The 25,952-nt window shown below is 43.9% G+C and overlaps 1 protein-coding gene across 1 annotated transcript in view; it reads right to left on the bottom strand.

The window, feature by feature from the left end:
• PDLIM2 (PDZ and LIM domain 2) overlaps positions 1 to 25,952 on the bottom strand; it is an 82,302-nt gene that overhangs the window by 35,780 nt on the left and 20,570 nt on the right. The window contains exons 3-6 of the mRNA XM_032229190.1: positions 19,950 to 20,101; positions 3,141 to 3,210; positions 1,983 to 2,176; positions 781 to 835 (exon numbers count right to left, since the gene is read on the bottom strand). Of these exons, the coding sequence (XP_032085081.1) occupies positions 781 to 835; positions 1,983 to 2,176; positions 3,141 to 3,210; positions 19,950 to 20,101 (471 nt within the window). The remainder of the gene's footprint in view (positions 1 to 780; positions 836 to 1,982; positions 2,177 to 3,140; positions 3,211 to 19,949; positions 20,102 to 25,952) is intronic.

The following is a 25,952-nucleotide window of genomic DNA, read 5'->3' on the forward strand; positions in this document are numbered from 1 at the left end:
CTGGTAGGTCTCTTTGGCTGAGGCAATCGTGGATGTACTTGCAAAAGATACTTTTAATAGGCCTCAGGAGGAAGGACTTCACCCTGTCCCTTGTGTAAAAGATGCACGCAGCATCTCCCCAAACTGGTTTGGCCTCCCATGGATCCCACTTGTTGCTTGGAGACATGAGGCAGGAACAAGCATGCGTCCCCAGCCAGCTAGCCAGGTGCGCAGTGGGCCTCAGAGACTTGTGCAGGGTTAGCAGCCAGTTCAAAGCAACAAGATCAACAGCTGAGACATTAAGCCTGAAGGGCCAACAAAGGCTACAGAAGTCCCTTGGCTAGCTGAGGGCAATGGAGTCATGAAGGAGTCATGAGCTGAAGAGATGATAATACAAGTTCTACAAAAAGGAGAAGAGAATCGCAGGTCGGATCAGTGTTAAGTGGAAATAAGTTTCCTCCCCCCCCCCCACCTCTTTGATCACGTTACAAAAATATTAGCTGACTATGCTTCTCTGGGTATATGGCTCCAGTTATGATGGCTCCCTGCTGCTAAAGCTATTTAAGAAGCAAAGAATTCAGCCAAGTCTGTGGATTTAACGGCATTTCTTACAACCTCCCCCTCTACCTTTTCCTTCCATGCTCCTTCTGGTTTTTTCCCAAAGTCAAACCGTTTCCTATAAATCACCTGTGCCACAAATATGCTGTTTTCCAGAACAAAGTGCTCAGAGTAGCTGTGTATGTATGTATCATCCCAAGATTCCAGAATCCCAAAAAGAGTTTGAGCTCACACACTTTTTACCTGTCTGTTGCTTGACTCTTGCTGACTCTGAGGTGAAGTCCCCATTGACTGGAAGCTTTAAAAAAGAGCACAGAAACATGGAAATTGCTTATTATGGATAAGAAATAGGAAGAAGTATGTGCTTAGGGCAGTGTTGCTCAACTTTAGTCATTTTCAGAGGTGTGGACTTCAAGTTCAGATGGCTGTATACACATTAAATAACAATGGAAATCTTAACATTAAATAATGAGATCAAGAGTGAAACTTATAACTAATATGTAGTTTAGAGTTTCTATGTTGACGCCTGATAGCTCACTTTATGACTGCAGCAACTTATGACAGAATTCCAGTCCCAGTGTAGTGTAAGTTGAGGACTACTTTTATAAACGTTAAGTAACAATAGGAATCTTAACATTAAATAATTAGTTCAAGAGTGAAGCTTATAACTAATTTGTACTTCGATGTGAATTGTAATGGTTCTTTTTAAATTTATTTTACACTCAACTTTGGATGAAAAGTTAAATAATTGTATGCCTGTAATTCTCAATGGCAATTAGTATTGATTTTTTTAAAAAAACAATTCATGTTATTTTCAATACTTTAAGCAATACTTTAAAAATAATAGAATCTTAATAATTCTAATCATTTTATGTATACTTCATTTACTATTATTTCTGGAAGTTCTCCATTATCACTGATTCCCCAATTAAACAAATATATTAATTTTCTGCATTTACATCCTGCCTTTTCTTCTGAAAATTGAAGGAGACTTTTTTTAGATATAGGACTGGAAATCTTTCCTTCCCAGTCAAGCAATTCTGTAAAATAGGCTAGATATGGAAGATATGGCTGGCTTAGAATTCCGCAACTCTGGGAGTTGAAGTCCACAAGCGTTAAAGTTGCCAAGGATGGAGAGCCCTGTCTTAATGAGCTCAACTGTCTATTTGAAGATGGTTCTCCTCATTTCTAGTCCAACTTGTTCAAAACTATAAAACAATTCTTCATGAATGCACCTTCAATGAAAAGGATTCATTGTTAATGAAGTGGGGTGCCAGATAACATAATTACATGCACGTTCCTCCTGATCTAAGAAGGTGCATTTTTCATCCTACTAGCTTTGGGTGGATGATTGCCAAAGATTTTGTTCTCCACGTATTTCGACGTTTCTATGGGCAGACTCAACATACGTTTGGTCTGATTCAGTTCCTAAAGATGTAGCCTACCTGCGGCTGTTTATCATAGGCTCCCCTCTGATCTCTGTGGGCAGACTGGGTCTCACTGGGCTGTATGGGCTGCCAGGTCGATACCCAGGAGATGAAGGACTGTAGGGGCTGGTGGGACGTGGGCTGATGGAAGCTGGGCTTGAGTAGGAAGATCTCACTGAATTATGACCATTGTCTCTAGTTCTCACCACATCCTGTTGGAAAAGGCAAATATAATTTAAAAAAAAAACAAGTTGAGAAGAATAGGCTGTTTACAGAAAATCAGAGAGACAACAACACAGTAGGCACAAATTAATACTAGCAATTCTTTTATAGAATCCCAAAATTGGATGACTAAGATCACTCTTCTTCCCTAATAATAAAAAGAGCCAAGAAATTAAAAGACGCTTGCTCCAGGAGAGGAAAGCTATGGCAAATCTAGACAACATACTAAAAAACAGAGTCATTACCCTACCAACAAAAGTGTGTATAGCCAAGGCTATGGTTTTTCCAGTTGCAATGGATGGCTGTGAAGGTTGGACCATAAGAAAGGCTGAGCACCAGAGAATGGAGGCCTTTGAACTATGGTGCTGGAGAAGACTCCTGCGAGTCCCTTGGACTGCAAGGCGATCCAACCGGTCAGTCCTAGAGGAGATCAACCCTGACTGCTCTTTAGAAGGCCAGATCATGACTAGGAGACTCAAATACTTTGGCCATTTAATGAGAAGGAAGGACTCACTGGAGAAGAATCTAATGCTGGGAAAGACTGAGGGCAAAAGAAGAAGGGGATGGCAGAGAAGGAGGTGGTTGGATGGAGTCACCGAAGCAGTCAGCGTGAGCTTCAATGGACTCCAGAGGGTGGTAGAGGACAGGAAGGCCTGGAGGAATGTTCTCCCTGGGGTTGTGATGGGTCGGACACGATTTCTGAACTAAAAATAATAACCCTGACTGGCTTCTTCCCACATATTGTTAACTTCTGAAGAAAAGTCATGGTACCAAAAAGACCAGTGATGTGATTACTACCCAGGCCAGTACTGGTTGTACCCATATAGCTCCTCCCCCACACATAGGCAAAACCAAGTTGCTGTGGGAAGCAGTGTAATTTGTGGCTCTCTTAATGAAGTTGGATTGATTCTCATCCAACCCCATCTAGCAAGCTGGAATGAAAGGAGTCCTTACCTGAAATCGTATGGCCAACATCTCTGGGGAACTTTCGCCATTGGTCTGGCTGGGAGAAAACTGCTGTGACCTTTGATAAGACAAGAGGACAAAGGCAGATAGTTAAGAACAAAAGTATCTTAAGCAATAAGTTGACTGACAGGTTCACCAACCCACTTGCGAAAGAAGGGACCGCTAACAAAAATATTGAAATTGATGAGTTCTGCCAATTTCCCCGTCTAGTTCAAGAGGAGGAGGAGGAGGAGGAGAAGGAGAAGATGAAGAAAAAGAAGACGAAGACGAAGACGAAGACGAAGAAGAAGAAGAGGAAGAAGAAGAAGAACCAACAACAACGTGGTGACTGTGAGGGGTGAGAAGGCATCAGGTCCAAGGCAGACATTGTCAAGGGAAGGGCTCAGACAACAGACCTCTCATTGGAAGCAAGGTCTCCTCCAAGATTGAGAAAGTGTGAAGTCCTTGGTTCTCCTCTGAGCTTCATGAAAGAAGGCAAATATAATTCCTTCCTTCATGAAGATTCAAGATAATGTTCCAAGATTGAATCTGAGTCAGTCACTGGGAACAGAGGTTCACTCTTCTGAGCTAAAGATCATCGGGCCCCTTGTCAGTCAACAGGAGTGCTGGTCCACGTTATCAAGTACTTGGAAGCAGAGGTCTTGGCAGCCCAAGGAAACAACAGCCAATGGCCAGTAATCAACACACCAATCAACAAGTAGGAACACACCACATAAATACGACTCACAGAATAGCCCAAAGCACTTATTCCAGTAGAGACAAGATGGCCTTCAGTAGGAATCCGAAAGCTCAGAAGAGAAAATCTCTCATTCCGGTGACCACCCACATTCAATCTCTCCAAGTTTGGTTGTTTTCTTGTAGACGTCTCACTACCTAACCACTACCCAACTTTCATTACCTAGTTTGGAAATGAAATAACATGGAAGAAAACAGGCAAGCTCAGAGAGCACCAAGGACCTCACAGTGCAAGCCAGAGCTACAAAAATAGTCTCTTCTATTGGGGAAGGAAAAATAATCAGTGCTTTCTTTCTTGGCACAAATAAAGAGGCAACTAAAAGCGGGAGAGCTTGGCCAACATCACTGCCAAAACCGAAAATGGCCTGGAATCTTCTCCTCTGTTTCTCTACCCAGCTTCAGTTTCAGGGGAACTGCCACATCGGAGACCCCTTAGGTATTCTTTCATCTCACATCAGCACCCCACCATAAATAAATAACCCTTCCTGAACCAAGACAGTTTGCCTCTCCCACAGGGTGTTGACTCCAAGCGCTTTCAATGAAGCACAGATGGCACAATTAAGGTCTTCCCTAATAGCTCTTTGCTCCAGCCAAGATGCGACAGAGACGGCTTCTTAACCATGGATTAAAAGAAGGTTCTGTCACTCCCAATTATCTTACATCAGAAGAGATGCTGACTCCGGGCCCCAGAACAAGGGGAGGTTTGGGATACACTCACCGCCCTGTCCCCCTCCCCCCCGACTCTAAAATTGGGAGCAGAGAGTGGGTGAGTGGGACAGAGTGGTTCCTTTTATATTCTCTCAAGAAGAATGCACTTTGATGTAGCTGAGAGCTGGAATTCATTAAGGAGAATGGAATTATGGAGGGGGTGAGCGCAAAAGAACCCAACTGCATTGAGAAGGAGAAGAGGGCAGGCTATAGAGCAGGGGTGTCCAACTCTGGCAACCTTAAGACCTGTGGATTTCAATTCTGACTTCCAACTGCTGAGCTGTCTCTTCTCCTAGCAGAATAGGCTGGGTGTCAAGTCTGCAGCCATCTTTTCCTTTGGATCTTTGGCCTGCCACACTTTCTATTATTCTATTATGCATTTTCTATTGTGGAAAAAAGGGAGGGGGGAATTGTACGGAGTTAGATGCTATGTAGCCATAACAAGGTTCTTTCTAGAAAGCCAAGGTCATCCTTTGTCTTTCCACCTCTTCAACTGACCAGAATTGGATGGGTGGAAGCTACCAGCATGGCAGTGGAAGATTGGACCATGCAATGGTCTTGTGGGTGTGGGGGCAAGATCATGAACTTTCAACTGGGTGAGGAAAACCGGGAAGCTTTCAGATTCGGGTTTTCTCAGATGTGCCAATAGGGCTCTCTTAATAAATTGGAACTTTGAGCAATACTTTGCCTTTTGGATGCTGTTTGGAACCCTGACACTGGGATGACACTTTGCAGACATCATGCTACTCCCGATCCATTTCATGGCAAGTGAGAAAAAGAAGGTAAAAATCTCACTAGCAAAAGCAAGACCTTTAAGTCAACCATCAATAGAGCCTCTACACCAGGAGTGTCAAACTCAAGGCCCGAGGGCCGGATCCAGCCCACAGGGTGCTTAGATCTGGTCCACAGGGCCGCCCTGGAAACAGCAAAGGACCAACCTGTGGCACGTCTGCCAGCAAAAATGGAGCTCAGGAGGGACCCTAACCCTCCCGAGCTCCCTTTTCACTGGCAGAGGCTTGCGGGAGGCTGTCACAGCCGAAAACGGAGCCGATTTTTGCTGGCAGAGCACACAGGCCACAAGAGGCACTCCCAACATGAGTGACATTGAGCTGGCCATGCCTACCCTGCCACGCCTACCTCAGTCCCCCCAAGGTCCAACACAACCGTGATGCGGCCCTCAATGAAACAGAGTTTGACACGCCTGCTCTATGCCAGGTGTCCAAGACTTTTGGATTTCCACTCCCAGAATTCCCCAGCCAACCTTGATCCTTAGTCAAACACTTAGTCCTTAGTCCAGTGTTGACGAACCTTTTCGGCACCGAGTGCCAAAACAGGAGCACATATGCACACACATGCCAGAAACAGGAGGAGGAGCCACTGGGGTGCGTGTGCCTGCGCATGCTGGGAAGATGCTCTTCCAATTTCCAGCATGCACATGCACACCAGCAACTGTTTTTTCATGCCCATGCTCACCAGAAACTGGAAGACCAGGTAGTCAGTGCGCATACGTGTGCCGGGAACCAGAAGATCATCTTCCCAGCATGTGCATACCCACAAGGCAGCTGCTCCTCTGGTTTCCAGCACTGCTGTGCATATGAAGACCAGATGGCCAGCACACCAGAATCCGAAAGAGCAATGGGCAACGGCTCGCATGCACGGAGAGATGGCTCTGCGTGCCACTTCTGGCCTGCATGTGATAGGTTTGCCATCATAGCTTTAGTCTAACACTGTTGATGGGAAAGGGTGTAAGCTAAGCCTAGTAATTGAAGCATTTTCTTGGAGGCGAGTCAGGTTACTACAGTGACTAGGAAGAGAATGGGACAGGGACCAGCAATGCAATTACAGCCTCTTTCACAACATACTTTTTATCAGTCCTGGAGAACGTTCCTTGTGGGGTGTTAGAGGATTCAGACTTTGGCATCTAACACTGCTAGAAATACACAAAGTCACTCTTGCAAATCTGAAGCTCTCGCATTCCTCTTTTCTCCTGTAATTACATTTGAGGAGGGGGGCTCAAAGTGCCCCAAGTGAGGAGGAAGGCGTGGAGGGCAGATTTAGACTAAATGTTGCCAGACGGGAGGTCCGACCTTCGTTAACAGCAAGACTTTATAGCAGCACAATTATACAAAGATGGGCTCAACTTTATATGGGTAAAGGTAAAGGTTCCCCTCGCACATATGCATTAGTCGTTCCCGACTCTAGGAGGCAGTGGTCATCTCCATTTCAAAGCCGAAGAGCCAGCGCTGTCCGAAAAAGTCTCCGTGGTCATGTGGCCGGCATGATTAAATGCCGAAGGCGCATGGAACACTGTTACCTTCCCACCAAAGGTGGTCCCTATTTTTCTACTTGCATTTTTGCATGCTTTCAAACTGTTAGGTTGGCAGAAGCTGGGACAAGTAACGGGAGCTCACTCAGTTATGTGGTGCTAGGGATTCGAACTGCCGACCTTTCTAATCCACAAGTTCAGCGTCTTAGACACTGAACCACCCTTTTTATATGGGAATAACTGACACATCAGGAATGTTATCTCAATTATCATTAGCCTGACAACCCGAACAAGTGGCTAGATAACCATCTATCTGGAAGACTTTAACTGACCGGTTGGACTTGGAATTCCAATTACCAAAATCTATGAAAACAAATAATTCCAAGATCTACACTTTAAAAGGAGATATAATAAAGGGGGAAAATGCTCAGGTTGAACAAGGAAAAGAAACACAAAAAGAGAATGTTTGTTTTTTCTAAGCTTCGCATGTTTATAAAAAGCTATCCATGCCGTGAAAGATATCTCCGAAGGCATGCGATGCACGTAATCCTACAAGAAAAATGAAGACTCCTCCGGCATCTTCAAAACCAACATGTCAGGTGCCAGAAAATTCTTGTTTTTGGAACAAGAGATAATATCACTACCATTTTGAAAAGTGTTTGTCTCATTTGTTTATAGAACTGGCATCCCATCAAATTATAACAGTCTGATCAGTTCATAATACACCACACAATCAGTTCAAGCATGCTTAAGCTTCTTAAAAAAAATAAGAGTAGAAATATAAAAGTTTGGATTAAAAGGCAGAACATAAACAATGTTAAGTGGAATGCACAAAGCCGGATGTTAACCTCCAAAAGCTTGTTTAGAAAAGCCAGATCTGAACGGGGTCTTCGATGACAAGAGAAAGGGACCTCTGGATCTTGGAAGGTAGTACGTTTGTTCCAAAAAATCAGTACAGTAAGAGTCAAGAAGTGCCCCCCCCTCTGAATTTCAGCCTTTCCAAATCTGAAACCCTTCAGATGAACGATGATTACAGCTCATGGAATCTCAACCCACCTGGCTAGGAATTATGGGAAATGTAATCAGAAGAGATTCCAGCTGAGGTTTACACAAACCACAAGGTATAAATGAAGCACTATTTATAACTTCCAGTTGTTATTGCAAAGTCGTGTCTGACGCATCGCGACCCCCTGGACAACGTTCCTGCAGGCCTTCCTGTCCTCTACCACCCTCTGGAGTCCATTGAAGCTCACGCTGACTGCTTCGGTGACTCCATCCAGCCACCTTGTTCTCTGCCATCCCCTTCTTCTTTTGCTCTCAATCATTCCCAGCATGAGGCTCTTCTCCAGGGACTCCTTCCTTCTCATTAGGTGGCCAAAGTATTTGAGTTTCCTCTTCAGGATCTGGCCTTCTAAAGAGCAGTCAGGGTTGATCTCCTCTAGGACTGACCAGTTGGATGGCCTTGCAGTCCAAGGGACTCGCAGGAGTCTTCTTCAGCACCAGAGTTCAAATGTTTACATGGTCAGAAAATAAATTATTTTTTAATCTAAGTGTCTCATACTATATTGCACAAGATATTCCTTTCCAGGTTACAAAACTTACAGCCCTAGAAGAGAGAACTAAGTGAAACCAAAGAATTTGGAACCACCAATCCACTTCCTGTTTCCCTTTAGCCCCCGGTCTTCCTCTGCCTGGAATACACGAGACACACAGTGTGCAGAAATGCAGCATTTTAGTCTGTGACTAGGCATCACCATACTGAAAACAAATTCAATGTTACACCTTAGAAGTCCATTGTCTTTATTACTGACAGTTTTGGGATGATGGGGGAAGTGCTTACCCTTAAATCCTGAATTTGTCTTGTTTTCCATATTGCAATTTTCAACTTGGGAAGAGTTCCCTATCTCCATGACCACCACCATCCTACCAAACCAAAGTCTTCTAGGCCAGTGGTCACTAACTGGTGGTTTGCAGACCACCAGTGGTGCATGAGAAAATTTCAGTGGTGCACAGTAAAGTTATTTCTATTTTTTATATTGCACTAAATACTATTTCTCTATTTTAAAAAATCATATTATTGGTCTGCAGGATTTAAAATTATGAATTTAGTGGTCCCTGAGGTCTGAAAGGTTGGTGAGCCCTGCTCTAGGCAGCCCAAGAGTTTATTGTTAAGTACAAATTTAAATTTTTATCTTGCATTTCAAAGTGGCATTCCATAAGAAGCTGGACAAAAATACCAGGAGCCAAAAGAAGAATACAGCAAAACATGTCAAAAACAGGAGGGAAGTTATTAATGAAATACCAATGTAAATTTTTAAAAAATGGGCTGTCCATCCTGTTAGGAGAAAAGATGTAGCCATGGCCAAGAATTTGATTACATAACTTCCTTTTTTACCCATAATGCAGACGTGACTACTCTAAATGGCAGTTGTTTACTTCATCTATCCCTCACCATATGAGAAGTTATATTGTTTGCTGCTGGTTTTACAATCCTGTTATGGCCTACGTCCAAGATGGAAATCAATGTCACCTAGACCAAATCTCCATACACCCATTGTAGACCCAGCAATAACTAAGATAATATTGGGGGGAGGGGTATGTTGGTGGATAAGATAGATAGATAGATAGATAGATAGATAGATAGATAGATAGATAGATAGATAGATAGATAGATAGATAGATAGATAGATAGATAGATAGAAAGATGTGGGTGGGTGGATGGATGGATGGATGGATGGATGGATATGAGAGAAAGAGAGATTAATACATAATACATAAAGCAGATAGGATTTGTATCTGCCTGCCTGTCTGCCCGCCCGCCCGCCCGCCCGCCCATCCATCCATCCATCCATCCACCCACCCACCCACCCACCCACCCATCCATCTATCCCTGCTAACCTGGGTATCTTTGCCTGCCTGCCTGCTGCCTCTCTCTCTCTCTCTCTTGTATATGTATAAGTATATGTATAAGTATAAGTATATGTATAAGTATATGTATAAGTATATGTATAAGTATATGTATAAGTATATGTATAAGTATATGTATAAGTATATGTATAAGTATATGTATAAGTATATGTATAAGTATATGTATAAGTATATGTATAAGTATATGTATAAGTATATGTATAAGTATATGTATAAGTATATGTATAAGTATATGTATAAGTATATGTATAAGTATATGTATAAGTATATGTATAAGCATAAGCATAAACATAAGCATAAACATAAGCATAAATAAGAACATGATGATAATCTCATTTCATGCCAAACTAAGACAGGGCATATATACCTATTTTAAGAGTAAGACACAAGAAATGTGTTTACAACTTTTTCCCCTGGGTGTCCTCCAGATGTATGAAGGGCCACTGCTTGAAATCTCTCACGTTGAGGAAGGCTATCCTGATGGGAACCAAAGGCATTTTTTTGCTAAAATTGTCTCACAATTAAGCAGGAAAATCCTCAGGGATTAATAGGAGGAAGGAAATATGCTCGCTAACTAGAATAAAGCCCTAAAACGTGCACAATAAATTCCAACCGGGATTTCTGGTATGGAGATTTCTGAAACCAGAAAAATCAGCCTCACCACAGCTGAAGAAGTCAAACCAACTGAACACATGGAGCCAACTTCACAAAGCTGCAGGTGCCCCAGGACAAGGGTTGGGAGCAGGAGACAATCAGCAAGTTCAAAGGAGGAGAGAAGAGGATGAGCTGAAAGCCCCAGGAATGCCAGGAATGTTGCTTGATGAACTGCTCAAGTTCAGTTTGTCAGTTTTGGGATGGTGCCAAGATGCCATTAGGGCTCCCTCGGTCCTCTTGCATCTACCATACAACAGAAGATGGCACGGAGAGAAGGCACAGCAGTGAACTAAGATGGCTGGTTGGTGAAGCTGCTGTGGACCGATGGCCGTAACACACCTAGATTCTCCAACACACACACACACACACACACACACCCCACTCTGGCGCACACATAGATACAGCTGCATACCAAACATGCAAGCCAGAGCACGCAAGGAAAGAGTGCAACAAGATCTTGCCAAAGCTCACACAGCAGGTGCAAAATAAGTACATCTTACCTCTAAAAATTCCAGCAGAAGAGTAAATTGAGTTAGGGAATTCACTAAGCTTCCCTTCACTGATGGGGGTCACCAACCTTTTGGACCTCAGGGACCACTAATTTCATAATTTTAATATGAATTATTGACGGGACGGGGTCCTTCAGGCACTTAGCTTGGCCACCTGTTAGCAGAGAGAAGTGCCCTGGGTCCACTCTAGCTTTGCTGTCCATTGCAGCTAGGAATCTCAAATACGACCAAGAATGAATGTTTGTCTCAGGAGGCCAATATAGCCCAGGCGCTATATTGGCCTCCTGCAAACACCATCTCCCAAGGATCCCAGCTGATACTTTTGTGCGCCGCTCGCTGAAGCGTCTGGACTCCCAAAGAGGGAGGATAGGGCTGGAGTTATTAAACAGGTGACCAAGCTAAGTGCCTGAAGGACCCCATCCCGTCAAGGAGCAGGATTAATTGCTTTGGTGGGCTGTATCCGGTCTAGGGGCCATAGTTTGAGGATCCCTGATTTAGCGCAATATAAAAAAATGCAAAAATGCAAAGACTGCCAAAATTTTCTCACAGACCACTGTTTGGTGACAGATGATCTAGATCATCTGAGGCATTGGACCAAGCTCTACCATAATCCGGTTGAGGGTGTGTGGAAAGAGGATTTCTGAATCATCCCAATAAATGCCACACCCTGGATTGTCTCCTGCTCATAAGGGCATAGTTCATTTCACTCAAACCAGGGTAGAGTAGGTCTTGCCTTTCACTGAAGACAATTGCTTTCTTCACCACCTTACATGATTCTGCCAGTCTTTTCTCCTATCCAAATGCTTGATGCACTACTTCACCAAAGGGTAACCTTCCAATTACATCCAGGACATAGAATAATAGAGTTGGGAGGGACCTCGCAGGTCATCTGGCTCAAGCAGGAAACCCTATACCAGGGATGTCAAACTCAAGGCCCATGGGCCAAATCTAGCCCGCTGGGGGACTTAGATCTGGCCCAAGGTGCTGCCCTGGAAATAGTGAAGGCCCGGCCCTACCGTGCCTCTGCCAGTGAAAATGGAGCTCGGGGGGGGGGGGGGCATGTGTGGCCCTCCTGAGCTCCGTTTTCTCTAGCAGAGAATTGCAGGAGCTCATTTTCCCTGGCAGAGTGCTTGGGCAACATACGCACTGACACAAGTGATGCACACGCTTCACCAAACATGCCTGACGCACGCTGTGCGTGCATGCATGCTTCACAGCAAAACAGCTGAGGTGCAGCAAGCCACTCTGCTGCGCCTATCAGCTGGGCTAAAATACAAGGAAATATAGGTAAGTATAGCCCAGGGGCAGCGGACAGGGGGGCCCACCTGAAGTTCGGAGTGAACTGGTTCACTCGCAGCTGATCTTCGGAGCTACTGGTTCACCCGAACCAGGCCAAACCGGTAGAATGCCACCTCTGATGCCCCCCCCCCAGATCAAACAAAACCCTGATGCAGCCCTCAATGAAGTCGAGTTTGACACCCCTGCCCTAGACCCTTGATGGCAAACCTGTGGCACGTGGAGACCAACTCAGCTCCACCGCGCATGCACCTCCTGCAGGCCAGCTGATTTTTGGGTCTCTGATTTTCAGGAGACATGCATGCATGTGCAGGGCGGTGCACATGCATGCAAGGGAGTGGGGTGTGTGCATGGGGAGGTGCAGCCCCCCGCCGCGCCCCATTTTTGGTTTCAGGAGGCTTCAGAGATTCCTGCTAGGCCCAACACAGGGTACAGTGGGGTCCCATGCAAGTAGAGGGGGAGCACAGGGGGCTGTGTGCATGTGTGGGGGGAGCGTGAAGGGGGTAATGCACACATGCACAGGGGCGCATTGTATCATGCGTGCTGTCGCGCACGCACATGCAAGGAGAAAAAAATTATAGCCATCACTGCCTTAGATCATTTCAGCAAATGGTTGTTTAGACTCGTATGGATCCCCGAATTATTGCAGCTGATGCAAGAGGCCCAGGACAACTCCGATAACAGTCCCAGTCGATGTGACATCTCATGTTGTGTTAATCAGGAGTTCTCCTACCCCACATGTCCTAAAAAGGCCCTGTTAGAAAGAGAGGAAATCTGGGCTCTTCCAGTCCTTTCTCCAAAACAAATATCAATTGCCACCACTGAGACTTTATAGAAGGACGTTTGGTGTCAGCCAGCAGAGCGTTGGCAAGCTGAGTTTGGGTGTTGATTTGGCCTGTGACTCCATAACAGAAAAGGCCTTGCCCAACAGCTTCCCAGAAGAATACACCCTGTCCTGGCGAAAGAGGTTCTCACACATCCTTAAGAGAAGAGAAATAAGTTGCATAAGCCAACAATTAGCGATTCCTGGTTAACTGGGGGGGGGGGGGAGAGAGAAGAGAGGTTAAGGAAGGAGAGGAAATGGGTTCTTTGCTTTTTTATAACTCGGCGCTCACCGTCAACACTATTTCAAGTGTATACACATGGAAACAAGCTAAGCTTTAGGAATGCCATCCCATCCTTTTGTGGAAAAAGGCAGTTCTTCACACAAATATAAAAACCTTGCCAGACCGATCCTCGAATACAGCTCGTCTGCCTGGAATCCACACTGTATATCAGACATTAATGCAATTGAGCAGGTCCAGAGGTATTTCACGACAAGAGTCCACCACTCCTCTGCTCACAACACAATCCCTTATGGCACCAGGCTCGAAATTCTGGCTTGGACAATCTGGAACTATGCCACTTGCGGTCTGATTTAAGCATAGTAGACAAAATTGTCTGCTATAACATCTTTCCTGTCAATGACTTCTTCAGCTTCAACCACAATAACATACGGGCAAAGAATAGATACAAACTCAAGGTAAACCACTCCAAACTCGAGTGCAGAAAATACGACTTCAGCAACAGAGTGGTCAACACCTGGTATGCCCTATCTGACTCCATTGTTACATCCTCAAACCTTCACAGCATCAACCTCAAACTGTCTACCATGGACTTCACCCCACTCCTAAGAGGTCCATAAAGGGGGCGTGCATAAGTGCACCAATGTGCCTACCATCCCTGTCCTGCTGTCCCCATCTATTTGTACTCATTTCCTTCGTTCATGTCCGTGTTTATACTTATACATTATCTCGTACATGTTTGACAAACAAACAAACAAACAAATTAACATATGGAAAGTGCACAAATATTTTCACAATGGACAAAGGACAACTGAAATGAGAAAGGAGACTGGAGACTCAAAAGCAAATCATGTTTTGACGAAGACTTTTCTCCCTCTCTCTTCGCTTTTCTCTCAGTAAAAATCATCCTATATGAACAGCAGAGCTCAGCATTATTCTGGATAAAAATCTACCCATACTGAAATAAACACAGTGTAATAAACAACGCAGAGTGGCACACAACCATTTCAGTGATCGGATTTGGCTTTCTTGGGCACAACCTGTGTGAACAAGTGTGAAAGGCCCAAAACAAAGAAATGCAGATCTTTCATCAAACATGTAAGGACCTTTCCCATCCAACCAACACTTCCCAAGTCCTCAACACCCAACAACAAGAAGAATAAACAAGAGCACAAGCATAGGAACCAGCTGGGTGGAAAAAGTGCCAAAATTGCTTCTCATCCCAGTTAACCCACCCCGGTTCAGCTGCTTGCTGCTTTCCAAACCACCAACAAGCTCTCACAGCCAAAAAGCAGCTTACGAACACGGTGGAAGAAAAAAAAGACACTGTCTGACAAACAACAACACCAAAAAGTCACTGAGACCCAAAAAAGAGTGCAGAGAAGAGCAACAAAGATGATGAACGGTCTGGAGGCTAAATTAGAATAGAATAGCAGAGTTGGAAGGTACCTTAAAGGTCTTCTAGTCCAACCCCCCCCCCCCCCGCCTAGGCAGGAAACCTTGTACCCTTGTATTCAGACAAATGGTTATCCAACATCTTCTTAAAGACTTCCAGTGTTGGGGCATTCACAATTTCTGGAGGCAAGTTGTTCCATTGATTAATTGTTCTGTCAGGAAATTTCTCCTCAGTTCTAAGTTGCTTCTCTCCTTGATTAGTTTCCACCCATTGCTTCTTGTTCTACCCTCAGGTGCTTTGGAGAATAGTTTGACTCCCTTTCTTTGTGGTAACCCCTGAGATACTGGAACACTGCTATCATGTCTCCCCTCATCCTTCTTATCCACTGACATACCCCCCCACCCCAATATTATCTTAGTTATTGCTGGGTCTAAAATGGGTGTATGGAGATTTGGTCTAGGTGACGTTGATTTCCATCTTGGACGTAGGATTGGTGGTATTATTATTATTATTATTATTATTATTATTATTATTATTATTATGTTAATCTTTGGTGAGATTCACAGCCTTTGGGGCTGGTTGGTAGCTCAACAGCTCGAATCCTAACCAAGGACCTAGGAACTCTTAAGGTAACATCGGAGGATAGAAGCTGTTCCAAGTAGGGTGATTTTTTGTAGAATCAGAATGTTCAAGTCTGATAAATTTAGAATATCCAAATAGCGAGGTAGCCCTTTGGGTATTGCTCCAAGGACTCCAATTACAATCGGGACAACACACGATTTCTTTTTCCACAGTCGCTCAACTTCAATTTGCAAGTCCCGGTACTTTGTGATTTTTTTCTTGCTGTTTATCTTCAATTTGTGCATCTCCAGGTACTGCAATGTCAATGAACATATACTTTTTTCTTTTCAACTATTGTTATGTCAGGTGTGTTGTGGGCCAAGTACCTGTAACAATATTATTATTAATTCTCTGCTATGAACATACATTGAAAAGCCTTACAGGATGCATCATGTTCTTGGTTGATTCATCTCCAGAACTTCTGATTCTAGCTATTATTTTTACTTCCAAGGGATATATGTTATTTAATACTACACTTATACGTCTCACATTTTCTTTATGAGCTCAAGACACAACATGGAGGGATTTCACTTCATTTTATTAACACAATGATTATTTAATAAGCTAGACTGAGGGATAAGAAAACTGCTTCCACCATCCCCTCAATTCTAGGATCAGGTGAAGGCCTAAAAAGGATTTCTCCAGTCTGTGTCCAACACCTTGGCCACTAAGAGTCCTTCCAAGCATAGGGAAAAAATGGGCTTTAGGAGGTACTCCTGGCACTTACACAGCTCTACTTGAAATACAAGTATCAACCCTGAAGCTGGCCTGGCTGCAGCCATCTTGGAACTTCAGTGCTGTCAGAAGGGGATTAGAGATAGCTGGGACCGTGTAGTCAAAACAAAATACTCTTGAGAATGAAAGGAAGATGGTGGAAAGAAGAAAGAGGTAAGGAGAGGAGGATGGAAAGGAGAGAAAGAGGAGGAGAGAGGGTAGGAAGGGGAAGAGGAAGAGCAGGAGTAGGAGAAAGGTACAGGAAGAAGGAAGGGAAAGGAGAGGAGGAAGGAAGAAAGTAGAGAAGGGAGGGAGGGAGAAAAGAAAGGGAAAATAAGGTGGTGTTACAACAGGAGGAAGGGATGGTAAACAAAGCAACCCAAACTGTATATTATAACCTATTAAATGAAATAATAAATGTATAAGAATGATAAATGTTAAAACACCTGTAACCAAATGACATGCTGTATGTGATGATGGGGTTTTTTTTGTGTTTTGTTTTTTGTTTTTTCATTGTTGTGTGTATGTGTTGTCTATGTAATAAAAATTAAAAAAATTTATAAAAAAAATAAAAATACTTACTCTTGGAAACCAAGGACATTCTCTGGCCGGAGGAAGGAGGAGTGATGTCACCAGACCAGCGGGCACTGTTTTGATTGGGCCATATGACTGATTGTTTGGGATTGGGGAAAATCTTTCACTTTTAATTAGGTGAAAACCGAGGGATTCTTTAGCGTGAGTTGTCACTAGATACCCTGTTCCCCCAAAATAAGACCTCCCCAAATAATAAGCCCAATTGGGCTTTTGAGCCCATGCGCTAAAAAATCCCTCCCCTGAAAAGAAGCCCTCCCTGAAAATATTGCAACACAGCAGCAACCATGAGGTGACCACGCTCGCTGCCTCCTGCACCTCAAAAATAATAAGACCTCCCTGAAAATAAGGCCAAGTGCTTATTTCGGGGGTCAAAAGAAAATAAGACCCTGTCTTATTTTGGGGGAAATACAGTATGTGCCAATATAATATTTCATATTGCTATTCTTTGAGGAATCTACTTGCCTCAGAGTTTTTGCTCACAATGGATCTATTACTTGGAACCCTGACAACAAGAGAGTTTGTCTCAAGCAACCAAAAACTTCACCTTTACGCTACTACAATTAGCCCAAAACAAAATTCTTTTCTCTTGTGTCTACCTGCATCCAAAAGGACATACAGGTTTCCTGACCATGGTTCAGCCATTGGACAGACCGTGTCCCATCTCCAGGGGTGGGTTCTGGCAGTCACTACTGCCAGTTCACTCGTGGCCACACCGCGCTTGCGCTTGATGTACAAAATTGTTCTGTGCATGCGCAGAAGCATAAAACAAGATGGCGGCACCTATGGCACTGCCCGGAGAACCAGTTTGGAGATGTGGCAGAACTGGGTCATTGCCAGTTCCACCAACCCAGGCCGCCAAACCACTACCGGTTCAGCCAAATCGGTCCGAACCACTGCCCATCTCCTAAGTAAAAATGACGGCAGAGGCACCCTTGAGTTGAGTTGCTCCTGGTGATGATATGGACAAGTTCATCACGGTTTCTCATTTGACAGTACCAAAATACAATACAATACAATACAATAGCAGAGTTGGAAGGGACCTTGGAGGTCTTCTAGTTCAACCCCTTGCCTAGACAGGAAACCCTATACCATTTCAGAAAAATGGCTAGATTAAACAATGACTGTGATTGTAAATTTTAATTGTTGGCACAAAATATTTGTACCCAGATGACACATGGTTTAATGGAAAATGGATTGTTTATTTTAAAATAAAATTTAAAAAATTAGCACCAAAAAAGACTATTAGATCGGTATCAAAGGACATTGCATTCTATTTTTGCACACAGACCTTAAAATACCATTAAGAGCAATCTTCCCTGCAAGACAGTTCACAAACACTCCTTTAATACAATACAATACAATACAACACAACACAACACAATAGCAGAGTTGGAAGGGACCTTGGAGGTCTTCTAGTCCAACCCCCTGCCTAGGCAGGAAACCCTGTACCATTTCAGACAAATGGCTATCCAACATCTTCTTAAAGACTTCCAGTGTTGGGGCATTCACAACTTCTGGAGGCAAGCTGTTCCATTGATTAATTGTTCTGTCAGGAAATTCCTCCTCAGTTCTAAGTTGCTTCTCTCCTTGATTAGTTTCCACCCATTGCTTTTTGTTCTACCTTCAGGTGCTTTGGAGAATAGATTGACTCCCTCTTCTTTGTGGCAACCCCTGAGATATGGGAACACTGCTATCATGTCTCCCCTAGTCCTTTTTTTCATTAAACTAGACCTACCAAGTTCCTGCAACCGTTCTTCATGTTTTAGCCTCTAGTCCCCTAATCATCTTTGTTGCTCTTCTCTGCACTCTTTCTAGAGTCTCCACATCTTTTCTACATTGTGGCGACCAAAACTGAATGCAAATATTCCAAGTGTGGCCTTACCAAGGGCTTATGAAGCAGTATCAACACTTCGGGTGATCTTGATTCTCTCCCTCTGTTGATGCAGCCTAGAACTGTGTTGGCTTTTTTGGCAGCTGCTGCACACGGCTGGCTCCTATTTAAATGGTTGTCCACTAGGACCCCAAGATCCCTCTCACTTCAAAATGATTGAGGCTGGCTTGCCTCCAGGATGTTCTCTCACTTCATTTCCCAATCTAGCCTCCGCCTTTTGAGATTCCTTGGTGTCTCTCATCCAAGAACTAATCAAGCCTGATAGCTCAGTTTCCAAGCCCAGAAAACTTCAGTGAGGTTCTGAAGCCTGCTGAGGCCTGCCTGCCGTTCACTGGATTTCAACCATAGCAATGGGAATCCCAGGGAGATCACAAGCCAAGCTTCTTTTCCATTGGAAATGGCTAATTAATCACACCATAACATCATATTTCACAAATGATACCTCTTAAGGTTGAGTTCTTCCTAAAGTCCCCTGTGAGAAAGAATACCGGAGCACGTAGCTAAGTACCGTATTTTTGGAGTATAAGACGCACTTTCCCCTCCCCCCTCAAAAGAGGGTAAAAAATTGGGCATGTCTTATACAACAGATGTAGCCCCGCCCACCCACCGGCCCCCAGCCTTTGGCCCCCGTGCATTGTGTTTTAGACCTGTTCCAGGCTACAAGGATTGCCACAGTTCTGCCCCCCCCCCCCCGTGCCTTGCACTTTCAGCCTCTGAATTCTATGTTTCAGACCCATTCAAGGATGTGGGGATTGTCAGAGCACATTGCCACCTCCGCAGGCCCATTTTTGGCCTCTGCGCCAGTGGTGGGATTCAATTTTTTTTACTACTGGTTCTGTGGGCGTGGTGTGGTGGGCGTGGCATGACTTGGTGGGCATGGCCTGGTGTGCGTGGCAGGGGAAGGATACTGTAAAATCTCCATTCCCTCCCTACTCCAGGGGAAGGTTACTGCAAAATCCCAATTCCGTCCCGATCAACTGGGATTCGAGAGGCAGAGAATAGGTGGGGGTAGGACCAGCCAGAGGTGGTATTTACTGGTTCTGCAAACTACTCAAAATTTCCACCACCAGTTCTCCAGAACCTGCTGAATACTACCTCTGCTCTGCGCGCCATGTTTTTGGGCGGTGATCGGCAGATGTGCTCACAACCAGCAAACCTATTGCTAAAGTTCACCTCGGGGAACAGCTGGTTGGGGGTATTCTGGGAGGCCGATCCACCCGCCAATCAGCTGCTCATGCTGAATCAGGCTGCGATAATGTGCTGAAGCTGGCCATGCTGTTTGCTAAGGACGCTAGCCAGATGAACACCGATGAATGCTGGTAGGCAGAGGCAGAATTATTTTTTTCTCATTTTCCTCCCCAAAAGCTAAGGTGCGTCTTATATGGGTAGGTGATTTAGTCTTTTACTTCTGATAGACTCACCTGTCCACTTGCAATTGCAGCTTCCCAGAGCTCTGCTTTATCTTGTTCTGTGCCTCCACGTTGAGCATCTCAGAGGTATTCTCCCCATTGATGGAAATGATGACATCTCCAGATCGAAGGTCACCTAGGGCTGCTTTTCCATGCTCTATCACCTGTGTGTAGCACACAAAGCAAAGAAAGCTGCAATTGAAATGTGTTGGTTGGAAACTACATTCCTATTTCCTTAATCACACCAAGGCAGAATCTTAGAATGTAAGGGCATTTCCCAATAGCCCAGGGTTGTGTAACGTTTGCAACTTTATGACATGTGAGCTTCAACTCCCAGGGAATTCTGGGAATAGAAATCCACACATCTTAAAGTCATTAAAGTTGACAATTATTATTATAATCAAGGGAAACAGAAAATTGACACTCTTTTTAAAAAATCAAACATGTCCTTCTTCAGCATCCAAAACTAGGACATCCCTCCTCCAGTATCCAGACAAGGATCTGTACTAAGTATTTCTCAGGATTAATTAGTAGTGTGGGCTAAATTAACTCCTTCAAGAGTCTGTCAATGAGGACTCCATCATCCAAGCTCAATCACCCAAGACTCAATCATCCAATCTTGTTAAGAAAGTTTGGCCCAGTTGCCATAAATCAACCTTTAGATCCCTTTAAGAGTCCCTCCACTGGAACGTATTAATACCTTTGCACAAGGTGCATTTGATTTAAATCAAATCAGTTTAAATCATTTATTTAAATCACTAGTAAAAAGGCTTGATTTAAATCAACTCAAGTTGAATTATAATTTTTAAAGAGCAGCTGTCGTCTCTGTCCCGCAGAGGCTCCTCTGATCCGCTGCTGACTCACCGACAGTCACTATATTGCAGAATACACAGCCTCGTGCTACATCACTAAGCTCCATTTTATGCTGAATAAACTAAATTATTAATGTATGTTAACCGGAAAACTATATTTTAGATAGATTTTTATTCCAAAAGCATTTCATTAAAGTAAATTTGGTAAAATTTTAAAAAAATCTGATTTAAATAGAACAAATCTGATTTAAATTTTTAAAAAATCCATTTTTTAATTTTTTTAAAGAAATCGACTTTTATCCATCCTGACTTTGCAACGCTATATTTCATTATAAATCCTAATTCTTGCTGACCGACTCCCTCCCAAAACATCCAGAACTAAATTTGCAAAGCATAAAACAAGAGTTCCTTTCTGAGAACTACTTATACCTCCTGGCAACATGCATTTTCCCCTCCATGCACATTTTTCTCTCCTCTACATTCCCCAGTAACGTAAGGTGAACCTAGCAGGCCATTGCATTTATATCTGGAACGGAGAATGTGATGCCCATATGTGCATGGCCTCTGGCTTGAAATTCTGTGAGCTATAGCACATCAAGAGGAGACTAGATTGGAATTCACACAAAGCTGTCCTGTTCCTTAATTCAGGGTCCAAGATCAGCCTTCAAGTCAGAAAGGGAAAAATTTAATCGCCAGGTCAAGTAGCCTAGGGTGAATCAGAACTAACTCACTTCTCTCTTCTCTCTCTAACTGCTCTCTTACACACAAAGAGTATTTTGGAGACAACAGTAAGCAGGAAATACAAAAGGTTTTTTTTTTAAAAAAAAAATGTGGTCTCTTCTCTCTTTGCTGGTTTTCTAGACAAATAATTGTGTAAGCAGAAGCAGACTGAAACTTTTATGCAAAACTGCTGGTTAAAATGCAGAGTTTTTGTCCTCCAAACAACTAAGGCACACGGGAAGGAAGGTAGCAGGAAAAGCACAATTTCTCAAATCACCCCAGGTATGTAAAGAAGCCCTTGCCATCCCTAACAGAAAAATGAAAAGGCTACAACCAACCAATTTAGAAAGTTTTTCTTTAACTGCCTTCGTTTAATTTACCAACTCAAGGAAGGGGCAGAAAGAATTAACTTGAGGAATGAGAGAATTACATCCAAGAAAACAGCCAGATAAAGGAAACCTGAGTTTGGGCCAGAACTGCAACCCAAGAAAGCATCTCAGATAAAACCCTCCCTAGTTCTCAGATGGGTGGGGGAGGCACATTCAGACTTACAAGATTACATTATTTTTCCTTATAATAAAAGTAGTACTATCAGGCAGAGTCCGTACAAACCAGAGCAGCAGTGAGAAGGTATCCCAGACCACAGGTGAAATTCAATTTTTTTTTACTACCAGTTCGGTAGGTGTTGCTTGGTGGGCATGGCAGGGGAAGGATACTGCAAAATCCCCATTCCCTAGTTGAATGAAAAGAAGGACTAGGGGAGACATGATAGCAGTCTCCCAATATCTCAGGGGCTGCCACAAAGAAGAAGGAGTCAAACTATTTCCCAAGGCACCTGAGTGTAGAACAAGAAGCAAAGGGTGGAAACTAATAAAGGATAGAAGGAATCTAGAACGAATGAGACAGTTAGAACAATTAATCAGTGGAACAACTTGCCTCCAGAAGTTATGATGCTCCAACACTGGAAGTTTTAAAGAAGATGCTGGATAACCATTTGTCTGAAATATGTAGGGTTTCCTGCCTAAGCAGGGGATTGGACTAGAAGACCTCCAAGGTCCCTTCTAACGGTTCCACCACAAAACCGCGAAGCCCTTATCCGCGCCGACATAAGTGCGGAGGCAAATCCGCGCCGTGCGAAGCACTAAGAAAAACTCAACCCTACCGCGATGACATAACCGCGGAGGGCAAATCCGCGCCTTCCGAAGCACTCAGCACCCTAACCCTAACCCTAACCCTAACCCTAAACCTAACCCTAAAGCAAACCCCTAAACGTAATCCTAACCCTTACCTTAATTTAAATCGGCTTTCTGCCGCTGCGCTGTTTTAAAGCGCCCTTCTGTCGCCGCGCTGTTGTTGCGGCAGTGATGACGCGCAGTGATGACATCACGGCTTTAGCGATACGGTTTTATCACCGCTATTTTGACGAGCGCGGTATTGTCGTGCCACGCCTTCCAACTCTGTTGTTCTGTTCTATTCTGTTCTGTCCCGTTCCATTCTATTCTAATTAGACCAACTAAGGCAGCACATCTACTCTATGGTCCTTTCTCAATCTTTGCTTTGGGGCTGATCAAGGGAGCTTCAAGCAAGATTGAGAAAGAAATATCTGAAACTCCTCTTGCGTGCAGCATATCCACACTTTGAGACCATTCCAGGAGAAGACTTCTCATTTAAACGATGTTGAACAGGATCTGTTCTCTCCATTAGCCCGAAAGGTCACACTTGGCTCAATGCCCAGCTGAGTAGACCTCTCTGACAAGTCTTTGGCCCAACCAAATTTGGAATCCCTGGAGACACAAGAAATGTACAAGCATTCCAGGATGTCCTGCACAAATCCCACAAACACTCAAGTGCAGGAACTGCCAAGCAAGTCAAAGCTCTTCTCGTTCACCTCTCGGTAGGAAATTCCATTTGGAGCTCCTAGCAAAAGAATCTTGTGGGCTGGGGAGAAAATGAAAACCCTGTCTTGGATGAAGGCTCGCTACAGCTTCCAACTGCGATTTCAACCAAAATCTAGGTCTGTGCACAACGACATCACAACATTTGCACTCACTAGTTCTATCATACTTTTGTTTATTTTTGCTTCAACAACATACACGTTTGGTTTACACATCATGATCATTCATAATGCTCTGTATTTAGTTTGGATTTACCGTACTTTTCGGAGTATAAAATAGACCAAGATTTTGAAGAGGTAAATTAAAAAAAAAAAGTTTTTGCACTCTGCAGACCTACCAAGCCCTCTGCATGCCTCATTTTTTTGTGAAAAATGGGACATGCAGAGAGTTTGAGAGGCCTGCAAAGTGCTCCTGGGGGCTGGGGGGCCAAAAACAGTCTATTTTTCGCTAGTTTTTGCCCTCCCCAGCCCCTAGGAGCACTTTGCAGGCCTCCCAAACCCTCTGCACATCCATTTTTGTGAGGGGTGGGTGGGTTTCGGGAGGCCAAAAATGATGTATTCAATGTATAAGACGCATCCAGATTTTCACCCTCTTTTTGGGGGGGGAAAGGTGCATCTTATACTCTGAAAAATACGGTAGATGTAGATGTAGATAGATGTAGATAAATTTATTTATAGGCCGCCCTTTTCCCTGAGGGGACTCAGGGCGGCTTACAACGTATAGGGAAGGGAGTACACACAATGACATATAAAAACAGTACATAATTAAAAGTAGAAGCAACATTCATTCATCATTCGGGAGGGGACGGATTATAGTCTTTAACCCCAGGCCTGACGGGATAGCCAGATCTTGAGGGCTGTGCGGAAGGTCTGGAGGGTGGTAATATGTTGTGTAGGTCCATCCATTAATAGTTGGAAATCATGGCTTCTAGCTTATTGTGATTTGTGACTCCAGTCATGGGGGTCAGAAATAGCATCGTAGTTTATAAACTATAATTCCATGGCTTAGTTGATTATGGGAACCCAGCCAACGGTGGCTTACTTGGCAAATCTGGCTTGAAGAAACCTTAGCTGAGAGTGCTATGCCAAAGCCGAAACAAATATGCCAAACCTGTTCCATTAGTCATAGCACAAGGTGCAAACCAGCAGAGCAATCCATAATGGTGGGGAAGATTAACTCCCAACCGTTGCTGAGATATATAAGAAAAGATGGAACAGCTATAACTTCTCAATCGGAGCATCCTCTAAATGTGCCAGGATTGCAATCTTCAGAATTTTCCAGCAGGAAATTCATGGAACTTCAGTCAAAACACCTGGGAGGCCATAGGTTTGAAGAAGATTGCCCCAAACCTTAGGAGAAACAAGGACTACACTGCAGTAGCAATAGAACAGCACTTAGACTTATATACCGCTTCATGGTGCTTTGCAACCTTCTCTAAGCGGTTTACAGAGTCAGCCTCTTGCCCCCAACAATCTGGGTCCTCATTTTACTGACCTCGGAAGATTGGAAGGCTGAGTCAGCCTTGAGCCTGGTGAGAATCAAACCCCTGGCTGTGGACAGATTTAGATTTAGATTAGATTTAGATTTGTTTTATTTATATGCCGCCCTATTCCGGGAGGGACTCAGGGCGACGAACAACTCAAGGGGGAAAGGGAACACAGAGTACAATACAAGTAGTTAAAATAGCCAAGAATCACACAGCCACACGGTTGAGAGGGGAAGGGAACTCACCAACCCCAGGCCTGCTGGCACAGCCAGGTTTGGATGGCTTTTCGGAAGGCCTGGAGAGAGGTGAGGGTCCGAATCTCTGCGGGGAGTTCATTAGACAGAGTTAGCCTGCAATACTGAATTCTGATCTGGGAAGGAAGGAAGGAAAGAAGGGAGGGAGGGAGGGAGGGAGGGCAATAGCAATAGCACTTAGGATATATATACCACTTCACAGTGCTTTACAGCCCTCTAAGCAGTTTACAGAGTCAGCCTATTTTCCCCAACAATCTGGGTCCTCATTTTACCCACCTCGGAAAGATGGAGGGCTGAATCAACCTTGAGCCAGTCAGAATCGAACTGTCAAACTACTAGCAGTCAGCAGAATTAGCCTGCAATAGTACATTCCAACCACTGCGCCACCATGGCTTTTCTCACCCTTGATAAATTTAAGATATGTGGACCTTCAACTCCTGTAATTTCCCAGCCACCACATTTGTTCACTGGCTGGGGAATCCTGGGAGTTGAAGTCCACACTTCTTAAAGTTGCCAAGGTTAAGAAACATTGGCCTTGAGATAAGAATTATCCTGGCAGGAAACGAAGGGACTTAGCGTGCTATGGCTGGGTCGAAAGCTTCTTACTTCCTTTCAATCTAGGGCAAGTCATAAAAACAGTGTGTGTGTGTGTGTGTGTGTGTGTGTGTGTGTGTGTGTGTGTGTGTGTGTGTGAGCAGAGACAGCAGATATGGAAGATATGAATTTTCAGACAAAAGTGCATCAAGTTTAAGAATAACTCAATGTCTGCTGTGAATCCAGAAAATGAGTAATTCAGTTACACGGCCAGAATTTCCCCATAAAGGATATTTCTCAGAGTTCAAAAGCTA

Source organism: Thamnophis elegans, chromosome 13 (assembly GCF_009769535.1).
Source record: "Thamnophis elegans isolate rThaEle1 chromosome 13, rThaEle1.pri, whole genome shotgun sequence".
NCBI classification, from domain to species: domain Eukaryota; kingdom Metazoa; phylum Chordata; class Lepidosauria; order Squamata; family Colubridae; genus Thamnophis; species Thamnophis elegans.